Raw genomic sequence first — 15,643 nt, 5'->3', positions numbered from 1 at the left:
AGACCCATAAGTATTAGTACACAAAAAAAGGCCTTGTTTTTTTAAAAAATCAAATTGGTCAATCCGTGTTTCACAGCAGGTACCTCTGATGGGTTTTATATGGGTTGTTCTGTCTGGAGAAGAGAAGGCTCCACAGGGAGACTTCAGAGCATCTTCCAGCACCTAAAGAAGCTCCAATAGAGTTGGAGAGGGACTTTGGACAAGGGTACGGAGTGACTGGACAAGGGGAAATGGCTTCACACTGACAGAGAGTAGGTTTAGATTAGATATTTGGAAGAAGTTCTTTATTCAGACTGTGGTGAGGCCCTGGTACAGGGTGCCCAGGGAAGCTGTGGCTGCCCCATGCCTGGAAATGTTCAAGGCCAGGATGAATGGGGCTTGGAGCAACCTGGGATAGTGGAAGGTGTCCTTGCTTATGGACAGGGTGGGGTGGGAACAAGATGAACTTTAAGGTCCCTTCCAACCCAAACCATTCCCTGATTCTGTAATTCTCTATCACTCCAAATGCTCTCTGTACCTTTAAAGAAAGGCTCTTTATCATGATTAAAGAGAGACTGTGGTATTTCAAGAGCTCCTTTTTGATGCCAACATGTTTGGGATTGAAATAGAGTCAAATCTGCAGTCACGACAACTAATTATTTTAATTAGCGCTGTAGCAGCTTCTATGATACAACTGCTTCTTTTCCTAAATAAGAATTTCAGCAGCTTAACAATGCTTTCCATTTAGAGTATCAAACATGCTCTTTATTGAGCACTTGCCTTTGAATTGGATTAGAGCCTCTCACTTTAAAAGGGATTTTAGGACTCTGTAAGAACCTCTTAAAACTGCAGCTGGACTTCTGCAGCGCAGGACTAGGACTGAGCTCCTCCCTGTCACAGCACTGGACTGTGAAAACTACTTCTCTTTTGCACCTTTCATTTCTAATGTGCTTCAAGGCACCCTCTCAGCCTTCTTTGGCCATCGCTAGCTGATAGCCAAGTATTTTAAAAATCAGCTTAATTACTTTTTAATAACTAATTTGGAAGTTACAAGAGTAATAATACTCCCAGACAATATCATCAGATAACTCATATTTCCTAGTTAAAGCTTTGCCTCAGGATGGTTAATTCTTTGATGCTATCATTTTCTGTAAGTAATGAGCACTTTGTAGGATTAAACGGCTTCACCGAGTTGCTCTTGGACCAAAACCAATCTGACAACTGGAGAGAAAGTGCTCTGTAGTTCCACACATGTTCCAAGTGTTATTACTGAGGGTGACATAATACATAAGTTAGTAGTGTCAGTGCTCTTTAATTACTTTTAATTACAAAGCCTTCTTTAGATTTAATATTTGCTGGAATCAAGTCAGATTGGTTTCCAAAATCACATTGCTCCTTCAGTTTGAATTTAGCACACACGCTGCCTCTATTTAGACACTGATTTATGTGCTTTTTTCTTAACAAAGCACCTCATTAAACAAAATGTATTGCTCATATTTTATCCAAGAGAACAAGTTAACTAACAGCACATTTTCCTTCTTTCGTATCTTCTATTTTTAGAGAAAAGAGGCTGCAGGAGAGGCTGCTGAAACCAGTGCTTTCCACTACAGCCCTGCAGTTACCAGTATCACCAGTGTGCACAGGGATGCATGTGTGAGGCAAGTGAAATGCTAAATCAGCAATGCTGGGTCTTTTCCCATGAATGCTTAAACACTCACCACTGCCAGATGCACATTTAAAATATTATACATGAAAAAGGTGTACTTCAGGACTCTCATTTTTTAAGCAGATGAATGAGGACCAGCACTGCCATCAAGATCCAAGATGGCTCTGCTGACTCTGGCTTTGCAGTGGATGCTGGTCCATGAGAATGAACAACCCACTGTATTTCCACTGCTCCAGTTGTCCAGGTGCCTTCATTCGAATTAGGCTTAGAAGAACATTTCGAACAGCACTTGATGGCCCCACTGAAATCAGCGGGTGGCCGGGGGCTGTGGCTGAGAGCAGAATGTGGTGAGGGGTCCAGGCTGCCCGACCTCCTGCACCAGCACGAGAAACCTCCGCTCTCGCTCCTTCTCCTTCCAACACGCCGAACAACGGCAGCACCACGTGCTCCCCCATGTGAACGCCGGGATGCCTCTGCCCTGGCCTCCATGCAAGTGGTGTGGCCAGGGGGTTTTGGGCAGCCCAGGGCTGAGCAGAGCACACCAGCAGTGCTGTCCCTTCCCCGCGGGCGGGCTCCCGACGCTGGAACGCCACCGGTTCGCTCTCCCGTCCGACCCGAGATCGCATTGCCGCCTTTATCAACGCCAGCACCAAGAAAACCCAGCTTGGAATTAAGCACTAACTAGTCAACCTTGCATAGGCATGACCCACTGAGAAAAGATATCACTAACCTCATCTATAGCTTTCTTATAGCTCTGTGGGTAAAGGAAGAATAATCAGCATCAGAGGAAACAGATCGGGACAGGAAAAAGCCAGAGGAAGGGCAAGCAGGTTAGAAATAAAATTAGAATTGTTAGCTCAATGCTGTGGAGTGTAGAGAAAAAAAAAACATCATCAACAAAACATTAATACACATTAAAATAGAGAAGCAGTGGAAATTCATATCGTTATTAGGCCGACTCTGCAGTTTTAAGATACAAATGTCAACAGCATTAAACCAGGAGGAAACACTTCGGATGAGATTTTGCTCAGACTATTAGAAGGGGAGTGTACAGAGACCACTACCAGGTGGGGTTTAAAGCTGGGAAGGCTGTCAGGGGCTGGTTGGCTCCCCAGCCTTCCTGAGCAGAGCATCCCTCCGTGGGTGCTGCGGGGGACATGCAGCACGGAACACAACAATGTGCCATCGGCCACTGCCGCACCCAAGCTAGCAAAGCCCTTAAGCCTCTGCTTCGCCTGGAAACACAGGCTTAAGTGCTTTCCCCTAGGCTTGGGCTCCTGGTAGAAACTCATGCACTCTCTTAAGCATTCAAATCTCCCAGGGGCTCTCACCATACTGCTGCTTTCCAGTCTCTCTGCTGGAGCAGCAGCAGTACTAGCCTCGTTTTTGGGGTCCCCGCAGTTGTGCCACCGCACCGAAGGGAAACGCGGCCAAGCCGGCTGGCAGCATTCCCACGGGAAGTAACTGAGGACTCACAGCGGGTCGGCTCGGTCGCGTCACGTCCCTGTTGTCCTCCTGCTTGACCTTGGCGGGCTCATGGGAGAGCACAGGGGACCCTTCGGGCTTGGCATTCCCTGGGTGAGAGGCAGGTGGAGAGAGTGGGAATTAAAATGCTGCCGAAAGCCACCACTGCATCCTGTCAGCTGGGACAGGTGGGCGCAGGGGCTTCTTCATCACTTTGCTTCTGCTGTCTTGAAAAACCCTCCTGGCTCCTTTCTGCTTCTCCACCAACAGAGCAAGAGAAGTCATAATCCTGCCCAGCCTCCACCGACAGCCCTCTTGCAGAGTTACTGCTCCTTCTCTACTAAAGAAAGAAATTTACTTTGCAGAAGAGCAAGGCATGTGGTAAATGAAAAGCTCTGCAGTATTTGACATTGCTAGGACATTATTTGTCACAGGATTCCTCATTAGTAAAAACAAAACCAAACCCAAAATGACAATGGGTTACAAACTCCTTTTATTGACTATCTAGAGGAGTGATGGTTTCAACAACAGACACATCATCTTATGGCCAAGTCGTAAAATAGTCAAAGCATGGAGGCAGCATTTGTCTTAATGCTCTTCAGCCCTGGGGACTGGAAGTGTGGGATTGTGCCTGAATGCAGATGTGTGCTGTGTATGGGCTGTGGCAACTTCACTGCCATTAAACAGGGGAATGGAGTATCTTTAAGAGGAGCTCTAGGAAGGGAGGGATCAATTTGGCTACAAACATAAACCCCATGCCAGCACTGCTGCCTGGCAAAAGCATTTGAGAGAAAGCTTCTTACAGGCTACGTCACTCCTCTGATCCCATCTCAGGCACAAAGATGAAGCTCCAAAAAGAATTATATATCAATTAAAAGTGAAACACACTCCCAAAGATACCATGTCAGAAGAGGCGCACCTGGGTGGATGAAGACAGGAAGCACACTGGTTGGTTTTTTTTTGTTTACCTTAAAGCATAACCCCCATCTCCTTTTGTACAGGCTGCTTGGCAGTGTGATGCCATGGCCATCCTACATCAGCCTCTAGGGAAAAGGGGCTGTTGGCAACTCTGTTTGCAAGGAGGCCAGCAGGTCACAAAAGCACAGCAGAAATGATGGATCCTTTGATTTTTTAAATTTTTTAAAAAACAAGCATGAGATCACAGACCTCTTGCCCTTCCTGCTTGTCAGGAAGCCTCACAAAGTGTGCCCGGTGCTGAGGGATGCTTCCAAGCTCACCTCTGACTCTGTTGCGCTCGCTGGAGCCAGCCTGGGAGCCGGGCTGGGATCCACCCTGGGAGCTGGGCTGGGAGCTGGGAGTGCTGGAGCTGGAGGAGCTGCCGCTGCTGGTCCTCTGCAAGGGGCTCTCCACGATGGTCTCTGTCCTCCTCAGGTCTGGGTTGCTGTGGGAGGACAAAACAGAGGGGCCACATCAGCCAGGGTCACACCCACCCCCAGGGCTCCAGACACTTCCCACACTGATGGGGGCAGCTGCAAAGGCCAGGAGAGTCCTCCTCAGCTGGAGGAGACAGGGCTGAGGCCACCAATTTTGGGTGCACTACAACCATGACAAAAAAAAAATTGCCTAGAGAAGCTTTCTGCTCTTATTTTGTCAAATGTGGCAACAGTTAAAAGATTCTTTGCTCTGGATTCCCTGTCTGTAGATTTGCAAAGCTGGAGTTACCTAAGTAGCCACCAATATTCTTCATAAAAGCAGGAATTTTCGACATGCTGTTAGACAAAGATTGCAGCAAAGCAAGGATCTGAAGTTTGCAACAAGGCTGCAGACCACTTGTACCACTTATTCAGTGTCTCCAATTTTCATGGCTTCACTTCAAACTTGCATCAGATATCCACTTTTCCTCCTTGATTTCTCTCACCCTTGTGAACACAGATAAATCTAGAATAAAAAGTGCCCTTGATACACGAAGAGTGACTAATATCTCTCTGGGTATCAGATGCCTTTAGGAAATGAATTCTTACTTGGCATTGAAATGACATCAGAAGAGATGTTCATGCAGAGTTAGGCAATTTGGTTTTATACAATATTTCTGGAAATGATCTTATTCAAAGTCCTCTTTAAAATGTACAGTAAATACTCCCTCATTTGTCACAACAGGGTGACAAATAAAAGAGGAGATTTTTTTGTAATATTTACATTTATGCATGTGGAGAATCAAGAACCAATAGGAGAGAGGGGGAAAAAAGAAAAATATTACATTACTGTGAGAGGCATGAAGCATGAAATTATTTCAGTGAATGCTTAAGTTTTATGGACGTGTGGTAGCGTCCTAATAATTTCCAATTTTCATCAAACTGAAGGCCTCCAGTTCATGCCATATGACTAAATTAACTGATGAAGCATATTTGAAAACTTTGGCAACTCATGTATTTACCTGCACTGACCAGAACTGGCACAGTGAGGCTGCAGGAAACACTGGGCAACCTTGAACTTGAATCCCTGACTCCCATTATTCCTTTTACTTCCAATACCATCCCTTACAAGGACTACACAGTCCAATATCCCTCTGCATTTTAAACTGTCCTTCAAGCAACAGCTAATTAAAAGAACAACATTTTCAAGAATTCAAAATGTTTCAGCCTTTGGCAAAGAAGACCAACAATCCATGATATGCTTTTTATCTAATTAAAAAAAAAAAAACAGAACAAGAAGAAATACTCTTCCTCCTACTGCTGCCCCTGCCAGCGACTCGGGGCTGCTGTGAGTTTGCTGAGGCACAGGGAGGGCACTGAGCTGGAAAGGGAGGCATCTGCTCAAACTGGTGACAGCACAAGGATGAACATCCCCGCATTCACTTTTTGACCTCACCCTCTGAGGACAAGGCAGGAAGAAGAAACCAAGGAGCTCCATCATGCAAGGCTAATTGGAACTCGCATTTCTCCCGGGATCTGCCCGTCTGAGGTCTCGTTCTGCAAAGCAGAGACAAGCTCTCGCATGACTAAGCTGTGTTTTTTCCATCCAGCTCTGAGCCTGTCAGCTCCCCTGCTCGTTTTAAACATGCCCAGGGAGAGCTGTGACAGGGCAGAGATGGGACCGTGGGGGCAACACAGCACCTTCCTCGGGTGCTCACTGCTGTGCCAGAGAGCTGGATCTGGCTAAGCTAAAGGCCTGAGTCCTGGGAAGCTGAAAGGTATTTAATCCTTGATCTACATCTAGAGAAGATCTCAGCAAGCTGTATGAGTGTCTGTCCTGCAGCACATTCCTCAGTCATTATCTGTGAAAAACCGCTCTGATGCATGAGAAATGTATGGAATGTATGACTGAGACCTCCCCACTGGCTTATAGGGATCCACTGATATGCAAGGGGTGAGAAGCAGGACCTAAGGGGAGCACCCAAACTGCTCTTTGACTCCACAGCATCCACCTCCAAACCCCACAATGTCCATGAATGCATTCAGCCAAGGGAACAAAGCCTCCAGTGATCCCAGTGCTCGCAGCCTTGTCAGCACAAAACACTAATGGACGCAACAATTCATCCCAGAGACAAGAGAAGCCTTGCAAATGTCGTGGTGTTCCAGTCAGCTAAAGCAGGGCTAGACCCCAGCCCACGTCTGGGCTCCCAGCGGGGCGGTGCCGGGGGCAGCGCAGCAGTGGCACACTGGGATCACCCCTGCCCATCCCTCCATGTCCATACCTTGCCCGAATGGGCTGGGAGCCCAGCCGGGGCCCCAGGGCGCTGCCATTGCCTGGGGAGTTCTTCCTTGCCAGGGCAGGGGATATGGAAGTGGTTCGTTGAGGCACCTGGAAGAGAATGGAGACATTTGCAGTCACCCAGTCTGGGCTGCTCACACACCTGAGCCATCACAAGATCACCTTCCAGCACTGCCTTAAGGCTGATTTACAACTGATTTCCCACAGAGAGAAAGGCAGTATTTAGGGCAATGCAAGGCTCTCAGCTTTTAGAAGGAATTGCTGGAGTGTGAGGCAGCAGCAAGCTGCAAAGGTGCCCTCAGGGATGCTCCTGGCACAGGAGCCCCCAGAGCAGCCTGGCTACCACCAAACAGGGCACTTACTTTGAAAAGAAATGTATGCACATACACACACACAAATATATATAATCTAAATCTAACAAAACCCATGGAAGTAATTTTTAAGGTAAAATTCAGACTGAAGTGCATTTCACAGCCACGACGGAGGTTTTCTATCTAGCTCAGATATGACACATGCCAGCAGACAGAAGGTGTTGACTGGTGGACAAACAAGAGGGTTGACAGTGGGAAGATCCAGACTGACCCACCTAACACTGTGATTAAACACTTTGACCTTCATTGAGCTTCAGATGCTGCTGCCAAAACCTTGCTGCTGGCAGAACGGCTCAGCACAAACACCCAAAGCCAACCACAGCCTACAGGGGCTGTGACAGGTAACCCTGGAGCTCTGCCCCATCTCATGGGAGCTTGGGCATCACTGCATGGCCACAGGTGCAGTGGCCTCATCCCTCAGCACCTCAGGTGATGTGGAGAGGCACGACAATACTCACCGTGCAATACCTTGCACCAGGTAACAGAGAGGCCAAGGGCTTGTCAGGATCAGCAAGAAAAAGGATTAGGCTTGGCTTTTTTTGAGAATAAACACACGGTTGCATTAGGTAAGATAAGAAAAGATTTAGTGAGCTGGCGATGCTTTAGACTCTGCAGCATCACGAGCTGCAGCTTGTCTCAGTACAAAGCAGTCTCCCCTCCAGGTAAGGGTACTCTGCAGTCAGGACTTGGGGAGTTTTCCACCTTCCTCTGAAGCATCCAGCCATAAGCACTGGCAGAAACAAGACCCCGGACCACGGAGACAGCCGGTCCTGCCTCTCGGGGCAGTCCTTTCGTTCCTGCTTGCAAACACATCGAACCCACCTCGGGCAGTCCAGCGTGAAGTTCCTCAGGGGTGGTACTGCCAGCACAACAGCCCTAAATGTGATCTGGTGGGGACCCCTTCCAGAGTCCATGTTCCCTCAGCCAAGGGGGAAAATACTGCATCGTGCTGGAGAACAGCTTTTCTCCCAGGAGCCACGGTCTCACCACGTAGGGCATCACTGTGGCTGAGTGTCCTCAAAGGACTCATGGCAAAAGCCAACATTAAATTGCAGGGGCTTTTTCTTAATTAGGTTAAAATCAGGCAGCCACCCTCTTGCACTATGGAGGAGCCAAGCACACAGACAGTTCCAGGAGCTGTTGGCTTGCTATTCCTTCAGCAGAGCCCTGACATTCCCTCTTGCTTGGTGACAGCAGAAATAGGAGCATTATTAACACCCAAGACACCACCATAGATCCCTTGCACAAGGGAGGCTTACCTGGTAACTGTGACTTTGCTCGTAAAAAGGCAAGTCACTCACTTTGTAAATACACAGAAAAATTGCCTCTCACTCAGGGACAAATACTGCCTCCCTGCCACTGATCAATTTATAATCATTTCTCCTCTGTAAAAATCCTCCTGGCCTTGCACTGATTCACTTTAAGGGGAACTTTAATGGCCAAGTTATAATTCTTCCAAAGTGAAGGTGTATAAACAACACGATTGAAATACTGGTCCAGAAGAATCCTAATTAAAGAGGTACTGCCAGACACTGTCAAAATGTCAATGAATGTATAAAGCTGCTGGAGCCCTTACAAGTCTTCCATCAAATATTGATTGCAACTGGAGGCATGGTACTGGACTAAAAAGGACCTGTCTTATTGAGTATGACAAATTTTATGTTCCTATAATTCCATTTAAGTAGAAGGTTGTTTTTTATCCAAGGGAAAGAAGAGATTAATTTGTTTTGGCCTCTGTGCGGGCTCGAGAACTTTCTTTGCTGGAGGGCAGCGCTGTTTTGCAGCCATTCTGCAGGCAAGAGCAGCTCCCAGCACGTCCTGCAAACCCCTGCCTCAGGAAATGCAGCCCCTGGGCAGGTCAGCACCCGCTGCAGAACTTCGGCATGGGCTCAGTCCTGCCCACTCTGCTTTGCCAGAGGGACTCAGCTCTGGGACTGCCTCTGACGTGCTGAAAGTGAGGAGCGATTGTGTTACCTTTGGTGGAATGTCTTCCTCCTGCCGTAACCAAGAACTTCGGTCAAACTTTTCAATGCGAGGGGGCAGAGGAGGGTTTTCTGAGGTGGGGTCCGAGTTCTGCCTTGGCATCTCAGTGCGGTGAGAGGTCACCGTCAGAGCCTCCTGAAACCCAGCCAGTCCCTTTGCAGGCTGTTCATGCAGTGACTGAGACCCAGACAAGGAGCTTCCTTGGGATTTCACAGTGACCAGATGTGGAATCTAAGCACCAAGTCAAAACAGAACTATCAGTCAAAATGGAGGGGGGGAAAAAAAAAAAGGAATAAAAAAAGATTTAAAAATTTGATTTAAAAAAAAAATTGATTAGCACTTTGGATGCACTGAAAAGCCCCCTTGGTCTGAGATCAGCACTGCCTTGGTTTCAGGAACTTCTGACTTACATCACTTCAACGCAAGATCTGTTAAAAATCACGCTCCCGCACACACCGTGCCCTCCCCAGGCTCTGCTGCTGCTGGCCCGAAGTCCAGATCCTACACCTGCACCTCTGTGGTTGTGCTAATGAGGTCTGGCATGGATTTTCCATGTTAAAAATGAAGGAGGAAAAAAAAAAAAAAGAAGGAAACATAAGAAATAATAATTGATTTTTAAAAATCATCAGGAATTCTGAGGCATAGATAGCTTAAAAAATATCCTGAGGCATGAATTTCTACAGGTCTCGGTGGCCCTTATCCCATGGATCAGCTCTACAGGTTTCAAGTTTAAGGAATACTGACATCTGCTCTGGGAAATCTGAGAAAATCACAAGGTTACAGTTTGTGAAATCAGAGCTTCTTCCCAGGACTCTGTGAAGCTGCACTCCTTTGATACAGCAGGGTTATGACTTCCATTTGAAATTTCTACACGTGTATCCCTGTACGCATCCATGACTCACGGGTACACGTGTATGCACACACACCCTGACATGGGGCTCTGGCCTTCAAGCAACTCTTTCACTAGGATTTTATTGCCAAACAAAAGTCTTTTGTAGCTACTGATGGTACAGGACGCCAAGAAGGTCACTGAAAAATATTTGGTCAGTCAGAGGGATGACAGTGAAGCGGGGTTTTGCTCACTTCCCAGTGCATATGGACCATGTATGTTGGGCAAAAAAAGTATGTTTCAGGGCCTTCCTGCACATTTTTGTTTAAAGCTGGCATTGTACTGGAGGTGCCACATGTGGCTGGCACTTAGTTGACAAATACTCCATAGAAAGCCCAACTGAACTTGGAGCAAAGGCTTTGTACTTCCCTCTGAAATCCCTGCTGGAATCTGTGGATCTGTGGGAGCAATTCCAGAGGCTTGGCCAGAGCCAGCACTGACACTCCTACAGCTTGTGGTGGCCGAGTACTTGCAGACCTCATGGCTGGGAGAAATTTCTAAAATAACGATGCCCCTCCTCTGTGACAGTCACGGTGATCTATGCCCTCTCCAGATGTGTTTGTGACTGATGTCAACTCAATGGAAAACCAAAACAAAACCTTGAATCAAAGCAGCAAAGAAAGCAAAACCTCTTTCTGATGATCCTCAGCATCAAAGCATCCCGGGTCTTTTGTACCAGGTGCTGCGGTTTTAGTCCTTTACATAAACCAGATCCAAAGAGGATCAGAGCAACAGCTGCACTGGACCAGAGCAGCAGTTCCTCCTGGTCCTCCAGCTTGTTTCTAGCAGTAACCAGTACGTGATGCTTCAAAGGAAGGTATAAACCAGCATGATGTTACTAACACATGGAGGTGACGAGAGGAATACACTCATGCATGTAGATGCTGCTCTTACTCATGAATATGCTTAAGGCTGAGAAACCAGGGAGCCAGACGCTATTTCCCTTCCATCCACTCTTCCTTGTTTCCTTACCAGCACCCCCAGCATCCAGGCAACGGGGGAGCACCATTACCTGCGGGTCCACGGGTCGGAGCAGGGGTGGGGTCCGGGCTGGCTGCACGCCGCTGATGCTGAAGGACTCTGACCGAGGAGGCAGGTTGGGGTCAGAAATCCTGTTGGCCACCTTGTGGGGCATGGCCGGCGAGCTCTGGCGATTGAGCCGGGAGCGCTCCTCCACCTGTGGGGCACGGCAGAGGGGTCAGTGCCCCAAAGAACCCATTTCCAATGGAAATCCAGGGTATGCATAAACATACAGAAAGCTCTTTTCTCTTTAGGTATATCATATCTATTGTTTGATCAAAAGGTGGTGATCAGTCACAGGTTGGACTTGATGATCTTGGAGGTCTTTTCCAACCTAAGTGATTCTGTGATCATGGAATCCAAGTTATCCAACAAACTGTGCAATAAATGCATTTTAAAGGCACGAAAAGGACTATTTGTATTTGTACGTTTAATTAATTTCTGAATACGAAGTGGAAAAATAAAGAAATTAAAAAGAAAAAATAAAGAAAAGGCAGCACACTTCAGAGAGATGTTCCTAGAAGATGACTCATGAGAAGCTCTTGCTTCTTCTCAAATGGATCTTTAAGCAAGGGGACGATTTTGCTTCACTGTTATAAACACCACAATGAGTGGTTTTCTTTGATCTGAATAAAAGAATAAACATGGCAGCCAGAAAATGGCTGGCTTTGATCTGGATTTACTGAGTCTGGCACATTGTCATGTATGGGAGGGGAAAATCCTCTGTTACTGAGAGAGAACATCAACCCAAAGCCCACTGCTTTCAGCTACCCTTGATGGGAACACAGTGGTTTCAGCTCACCCAGCTGTGCCATCCTGCAGTTAGGCTGTGCATTGATATTCAGGTAGCATATGCTATGCAGAATTTTTGATACCTCGAGATCTGATGTATATTTTATTTATGTGTCATTAAAGTGTTAAATACCCTGAGCATGTCTCTATTCCACCGTGGATGATGCCACGTTAAAAGGCAATCTTTACAACAGGTTTGCTTGGAAAGAACCACAGCTCTTTCTTAAGTAAGTAAATATGAAACAGAAGAGCCATTATATGAATAAAAATGAATCCTTTTCAGAGACTGAGCATGACACAGAGTAAAATCTAGGTAAGAAATTTGTGTTACAGACTGTTTCCTTTTTAATTTCATGAGGGGCCACCTGAGCTACTGCTGTGTCCTAGAAGGTCACCACAACCTCCACAGGCACTGCCCACCAGCCAGCAGAGGCTGTGCAGAGCTCAGCTCAGCAGTGCCCAAGGAAGAGGACACAGGGATGGGAAGGGGAGCAGGGTGGGAAGGAGAACTCCTTCTGGAAAGCGAGCAGCAGCACAAGTGCTGGGTCCCAGGCTGCTCCAGTCCATCTCCTCATCAGCCAAACCTTGGCAGCAACAGCGACAGGCGGAGATGGAGCCGCCGCCGAGCGCTCCTGCTGCTCCCCGGAACAGTGCCAGGCCCTAATGTGCAGCTGATTGTGGAGGATGTCCAAGCTGGTGTGGAGGAGAAGGCAGGAGAGCAATCAAATGGGGATGTCTGGGTATTGGGAAGGAGAAAGGTGCTTGATTTCCCACTGCCAGCATCTCCTCACTCGCACCTTGTAGCACCAGCACAGCAGAAGATGCTCTTGGGACTCTCTGTCTGTGCTTTGTGGGGCCCTACTGGTTCCACTACTAGGCAGAAAGGGCTAAAAAGCAGCAGAACTCTTCAGGAACTCATCATTGCTCAAGTACAGACCATCTCTAATTGAACTCAAGATTCCCCAAAACAAGAAACATCCTTAGCAGTGTCTGTGCAGTCCCAGTAGAAGGCTGCTAATGTTTTAATACATCACTTCAAAGTGAGAGCAGGATAAAAGCCACGGTGACTGAAGGAGGAGCTGATGTGGGCGTTGGCTGTGGCAGAGAACAGAACAGCTTGTGATTCACAGCTGAGCCCTGAGTTCCTGGGAAGCTCTGAACAGTGGGAAAGCACCACAGGGGCCAGCCACCATGTGGGAAACGTCTGATTAAACCTGTCCCCTCCTTTCTGCAGGGTCATGTGTGGTATATTCCTGCCCAAACCCATCCTTCAGCTGACCAAGTTTTCCCTGGCTGTCTTCAACACCTTGTTTAGCAAATATTGGTCCCTAACAGAACAGTCAGTAACAGAGGGAGCCGCTAATTACAGGACCACAGCTCAGAGTGTTAATGCCACATCCCTGGCTGGATCACCAGAGGCTCCCAACATGATCTCCAAAACAGCCAAATAGTCCTTGATTATAAGAGATGTGCCTGGATAAACAGGGCAGGTCTGGGACAGCACCAAGCTACATTCCCAAGTTAACTTCCAGTGGATAAGCCTGGATAACAGGAAGATGAGTAGAAGGGGCAGCAGAAGGGAATGTGCATCCATGCATCTTGGCAGGACTATCTGCTCAGACTGTTCCATTTAGCATCAAGAGAAATCCCTGACTGTGCTCTAGGGAAGCTGTGAGAGATGCAGCACAGGCTGGGTCCTCACCCAGAGCTTTGTCATCACCAACAGGCCAGTGCCTTAACAAGGGGATGCAGGGACACGACCACAAGGGGAGAGGCCACAGCCTCACCTTAAAGCTTTATCCCACTTCTGCAGGGTCTTGGGGTCACCCTGTGAAAACAAGTGAGGTGGGAAAATGTGTGCATAAAGGAAAGGTATGAAAAGCAAAGAGGGGCACAGCACGAGGAGGGCTCAGCTGTGGTGATCAAGCTCCTGAGAGAGAAGACTTGAGACCAAAAAGCATAAAAACAAGGGCAGTATGGGATATAATGCAAAATCCTCAGGAAATATCCAAATAAGCTTTGCACAGCCTCCAGAAATTGTAGGCTGAGTACCAGACTTGTCTTTTCATTGTTCCCACAGGAAAACAAAGTCTCAGTATTTCTGTTAAATTAGCATGCATGGGTTGGGTATGGAAATTGCTAAACTATAGCAAGAACCATGGTAGGCTCATTAAGTATCAGCACAAATCCATCTGTGGAGCCAGCAAAGGTGGGCCTTCAATATAGGCAGCAAAGTACCTGAATTGTGTTAAAAGTGGGACTAAGCAGAAGATAAAATGGGATGGAGCCAAGAGGAGTCATTCTGGGAGATTCCCAAGGGGGCTGTGCTGAGGCAGTACATCAAACTACTGCTCCCAACAGCAGAAAGATGCCACAGCTTGCAGCATTTAATTAGAAACCAGAGAGAGTGACACAGGGAAGGAATAAATGGTTTGGAGAGCTAATTGGTGGAAGCTGGAGAAGTTCCCCAACAAGAGGAAACCTCACCTTCCCTATGATTTCAGCAAAGGGTAAGAGGCCGTGTTCTGCTGCTCTTAGTCATGTTGTGCAGTTCCCAATGTCCTGCTTCCAGTGACAGCATCAAAAAGATGCCAGCCCCATGAAAGAGAAGAAATGGGCCTTTGTGTTTGAAAGGGAAAGCTAAATCCAGCACTTTTCTCCTTCACCCCAGATAAAAAATAATATTGCTTTTTATGTATCTTTGCTAAAGTTTTGCAGACAGTGCCAGAAGTACTTTAGCAATGTTCTAGAGGGTTTACTTAAAACCAGGCAACGAAAGATAGAGTTTATTCCCTTTTCCCTGCCCACAACCTACTCTCAGCACTCCAGCAGATGGACAAGAGTGACCCAGTTCCACATAAAGCTGCAGAGGCACCACCCAGGTGGAAGCCTGTCCTGTCAGAGGTAGCTCAGCACATCTGGAACACCTCATCTGCAATCCCACTTATCAAACCTCCTTTTCCACTGGAAGGGCTGGAGAATGATGATGCAACTCCATGAAAATCTATCACCTGGTGCACTGGCACCAAAAGAGACTGAAGACTGAACTGGAAGGCAACAAAAGAAAAATCCAAGTGAGTGTGTAACGAGGTGAAAAGAATTTTAGACACCCACATCTATCTCTGTGATGGTTCAGAAAGGCCAAGAACATATCACTGGCCTTTTCTTAGCAACAGGCAGCTGAATTCCTTGAGCATTCAATGCTTGCAGGTATTGTGGATGCAGCTGAGGACTGCCAAGAGGAAAGACCAGCTGCATGTTGGATGCACATCACACGTCTGCCAGGACTAAATGACACCGAGCACTGCTCCTGCTTAGTAGGAGCAACAGGGAAGTTATTAAAATATCTTTCTGCCCAGGAGTAGGGTCACAAAAGTAAACAAAAGAGAACTTTAGAAAAATGAATAGGAAGAGCAGGTATCAGTCTTACTGAAGCCACCACAAAGAGATTAAGGAGAAAGAGTTTGCACATGATCCTGAATCCGCACTGCAGACAATGCATGTCTTAATCTTTTCAAGACTATTCAAAGAAGCAATAATTAATATTCAAGAACTCACAACTATTACAATTCCCTCTTTTTGCCTAAGTGAAAAAATCAGGAAAGAGCAACCCCAAGGGATAGAGCTCTGAGCCTGGAGGGAAAAGCTGTCCAACCCCTGACCATGTGGAATTAGGACTCAGCAAGGAACCCCATGACAACCACCCTCTGCATTCACCCCTGACCCCTGCAGACTTGTGGACATGCCAGGAAGGAGAATGAGGAGATGATCTTTAAGGTCCATTCCAACCCCTTAACATTCTATGAT

At 47.1% G+C, this 15,643-nt stretch overlaps 1 protein-coding gene across 3 annotated transcripts in view; it reads right to left on the bottom strand.

Moving 5' to 3' along the window:
* Positions 1–15,643, bottom strand: part of TNIK (TRAF2 and NCK interacting kinase) — a 151,460-nt gene that overhangs the window by 19,726 nt on the left and 116,091 nt on the right. The window contains exons 16-21 of one of the 3 annotated variants that reach the window (XM_082288219.1): positions 11,037–11,201; positions 9,127–9,366; positions 6,765–6,871; positions 4,348–4,511; positions 3,122–3,219; positions 2,376–2,399 (exon numbers count right to left, since the gene is read on the bottom strand). In XM_082288219.1, coding sequence (XP_082144345.1) covers positions 2,376–2,399; positions 3,122–3,219; positions 4,348–4,511; positions 6,765–6,871; positions 9,127–9,366; positions 11,037–11,201 — 798 coding nt within the window. The remainder of the gene's footprint in view (positions 1–2,375; positions 2,400–3,121; positions 3,220–4,347; positions 4,512–6,764; positions 6,872–9,126; positions 9,367–11,036; positions 11,202–15,643) is intronic. The other 2 variants (XM_082288221.1, XM_082288220.1) reach the window with 2 other exon arrangements.

The sequence above is a fragment of the Coloeus monedula genome, assembly GCF_965178545.1.
Source record: "Coloeus monedula genome assembly, chromosome: 10".
NCBI lineage: Eukaryota > Metazoa > Chordata > Aves > Passeriformes > Corvidae > Coloeus > Coloeus monedula.
Note: the sequence above shows the minus strand (reverse complement) of the source record. Positions and strands in the feature narration are given on the sequence as shown.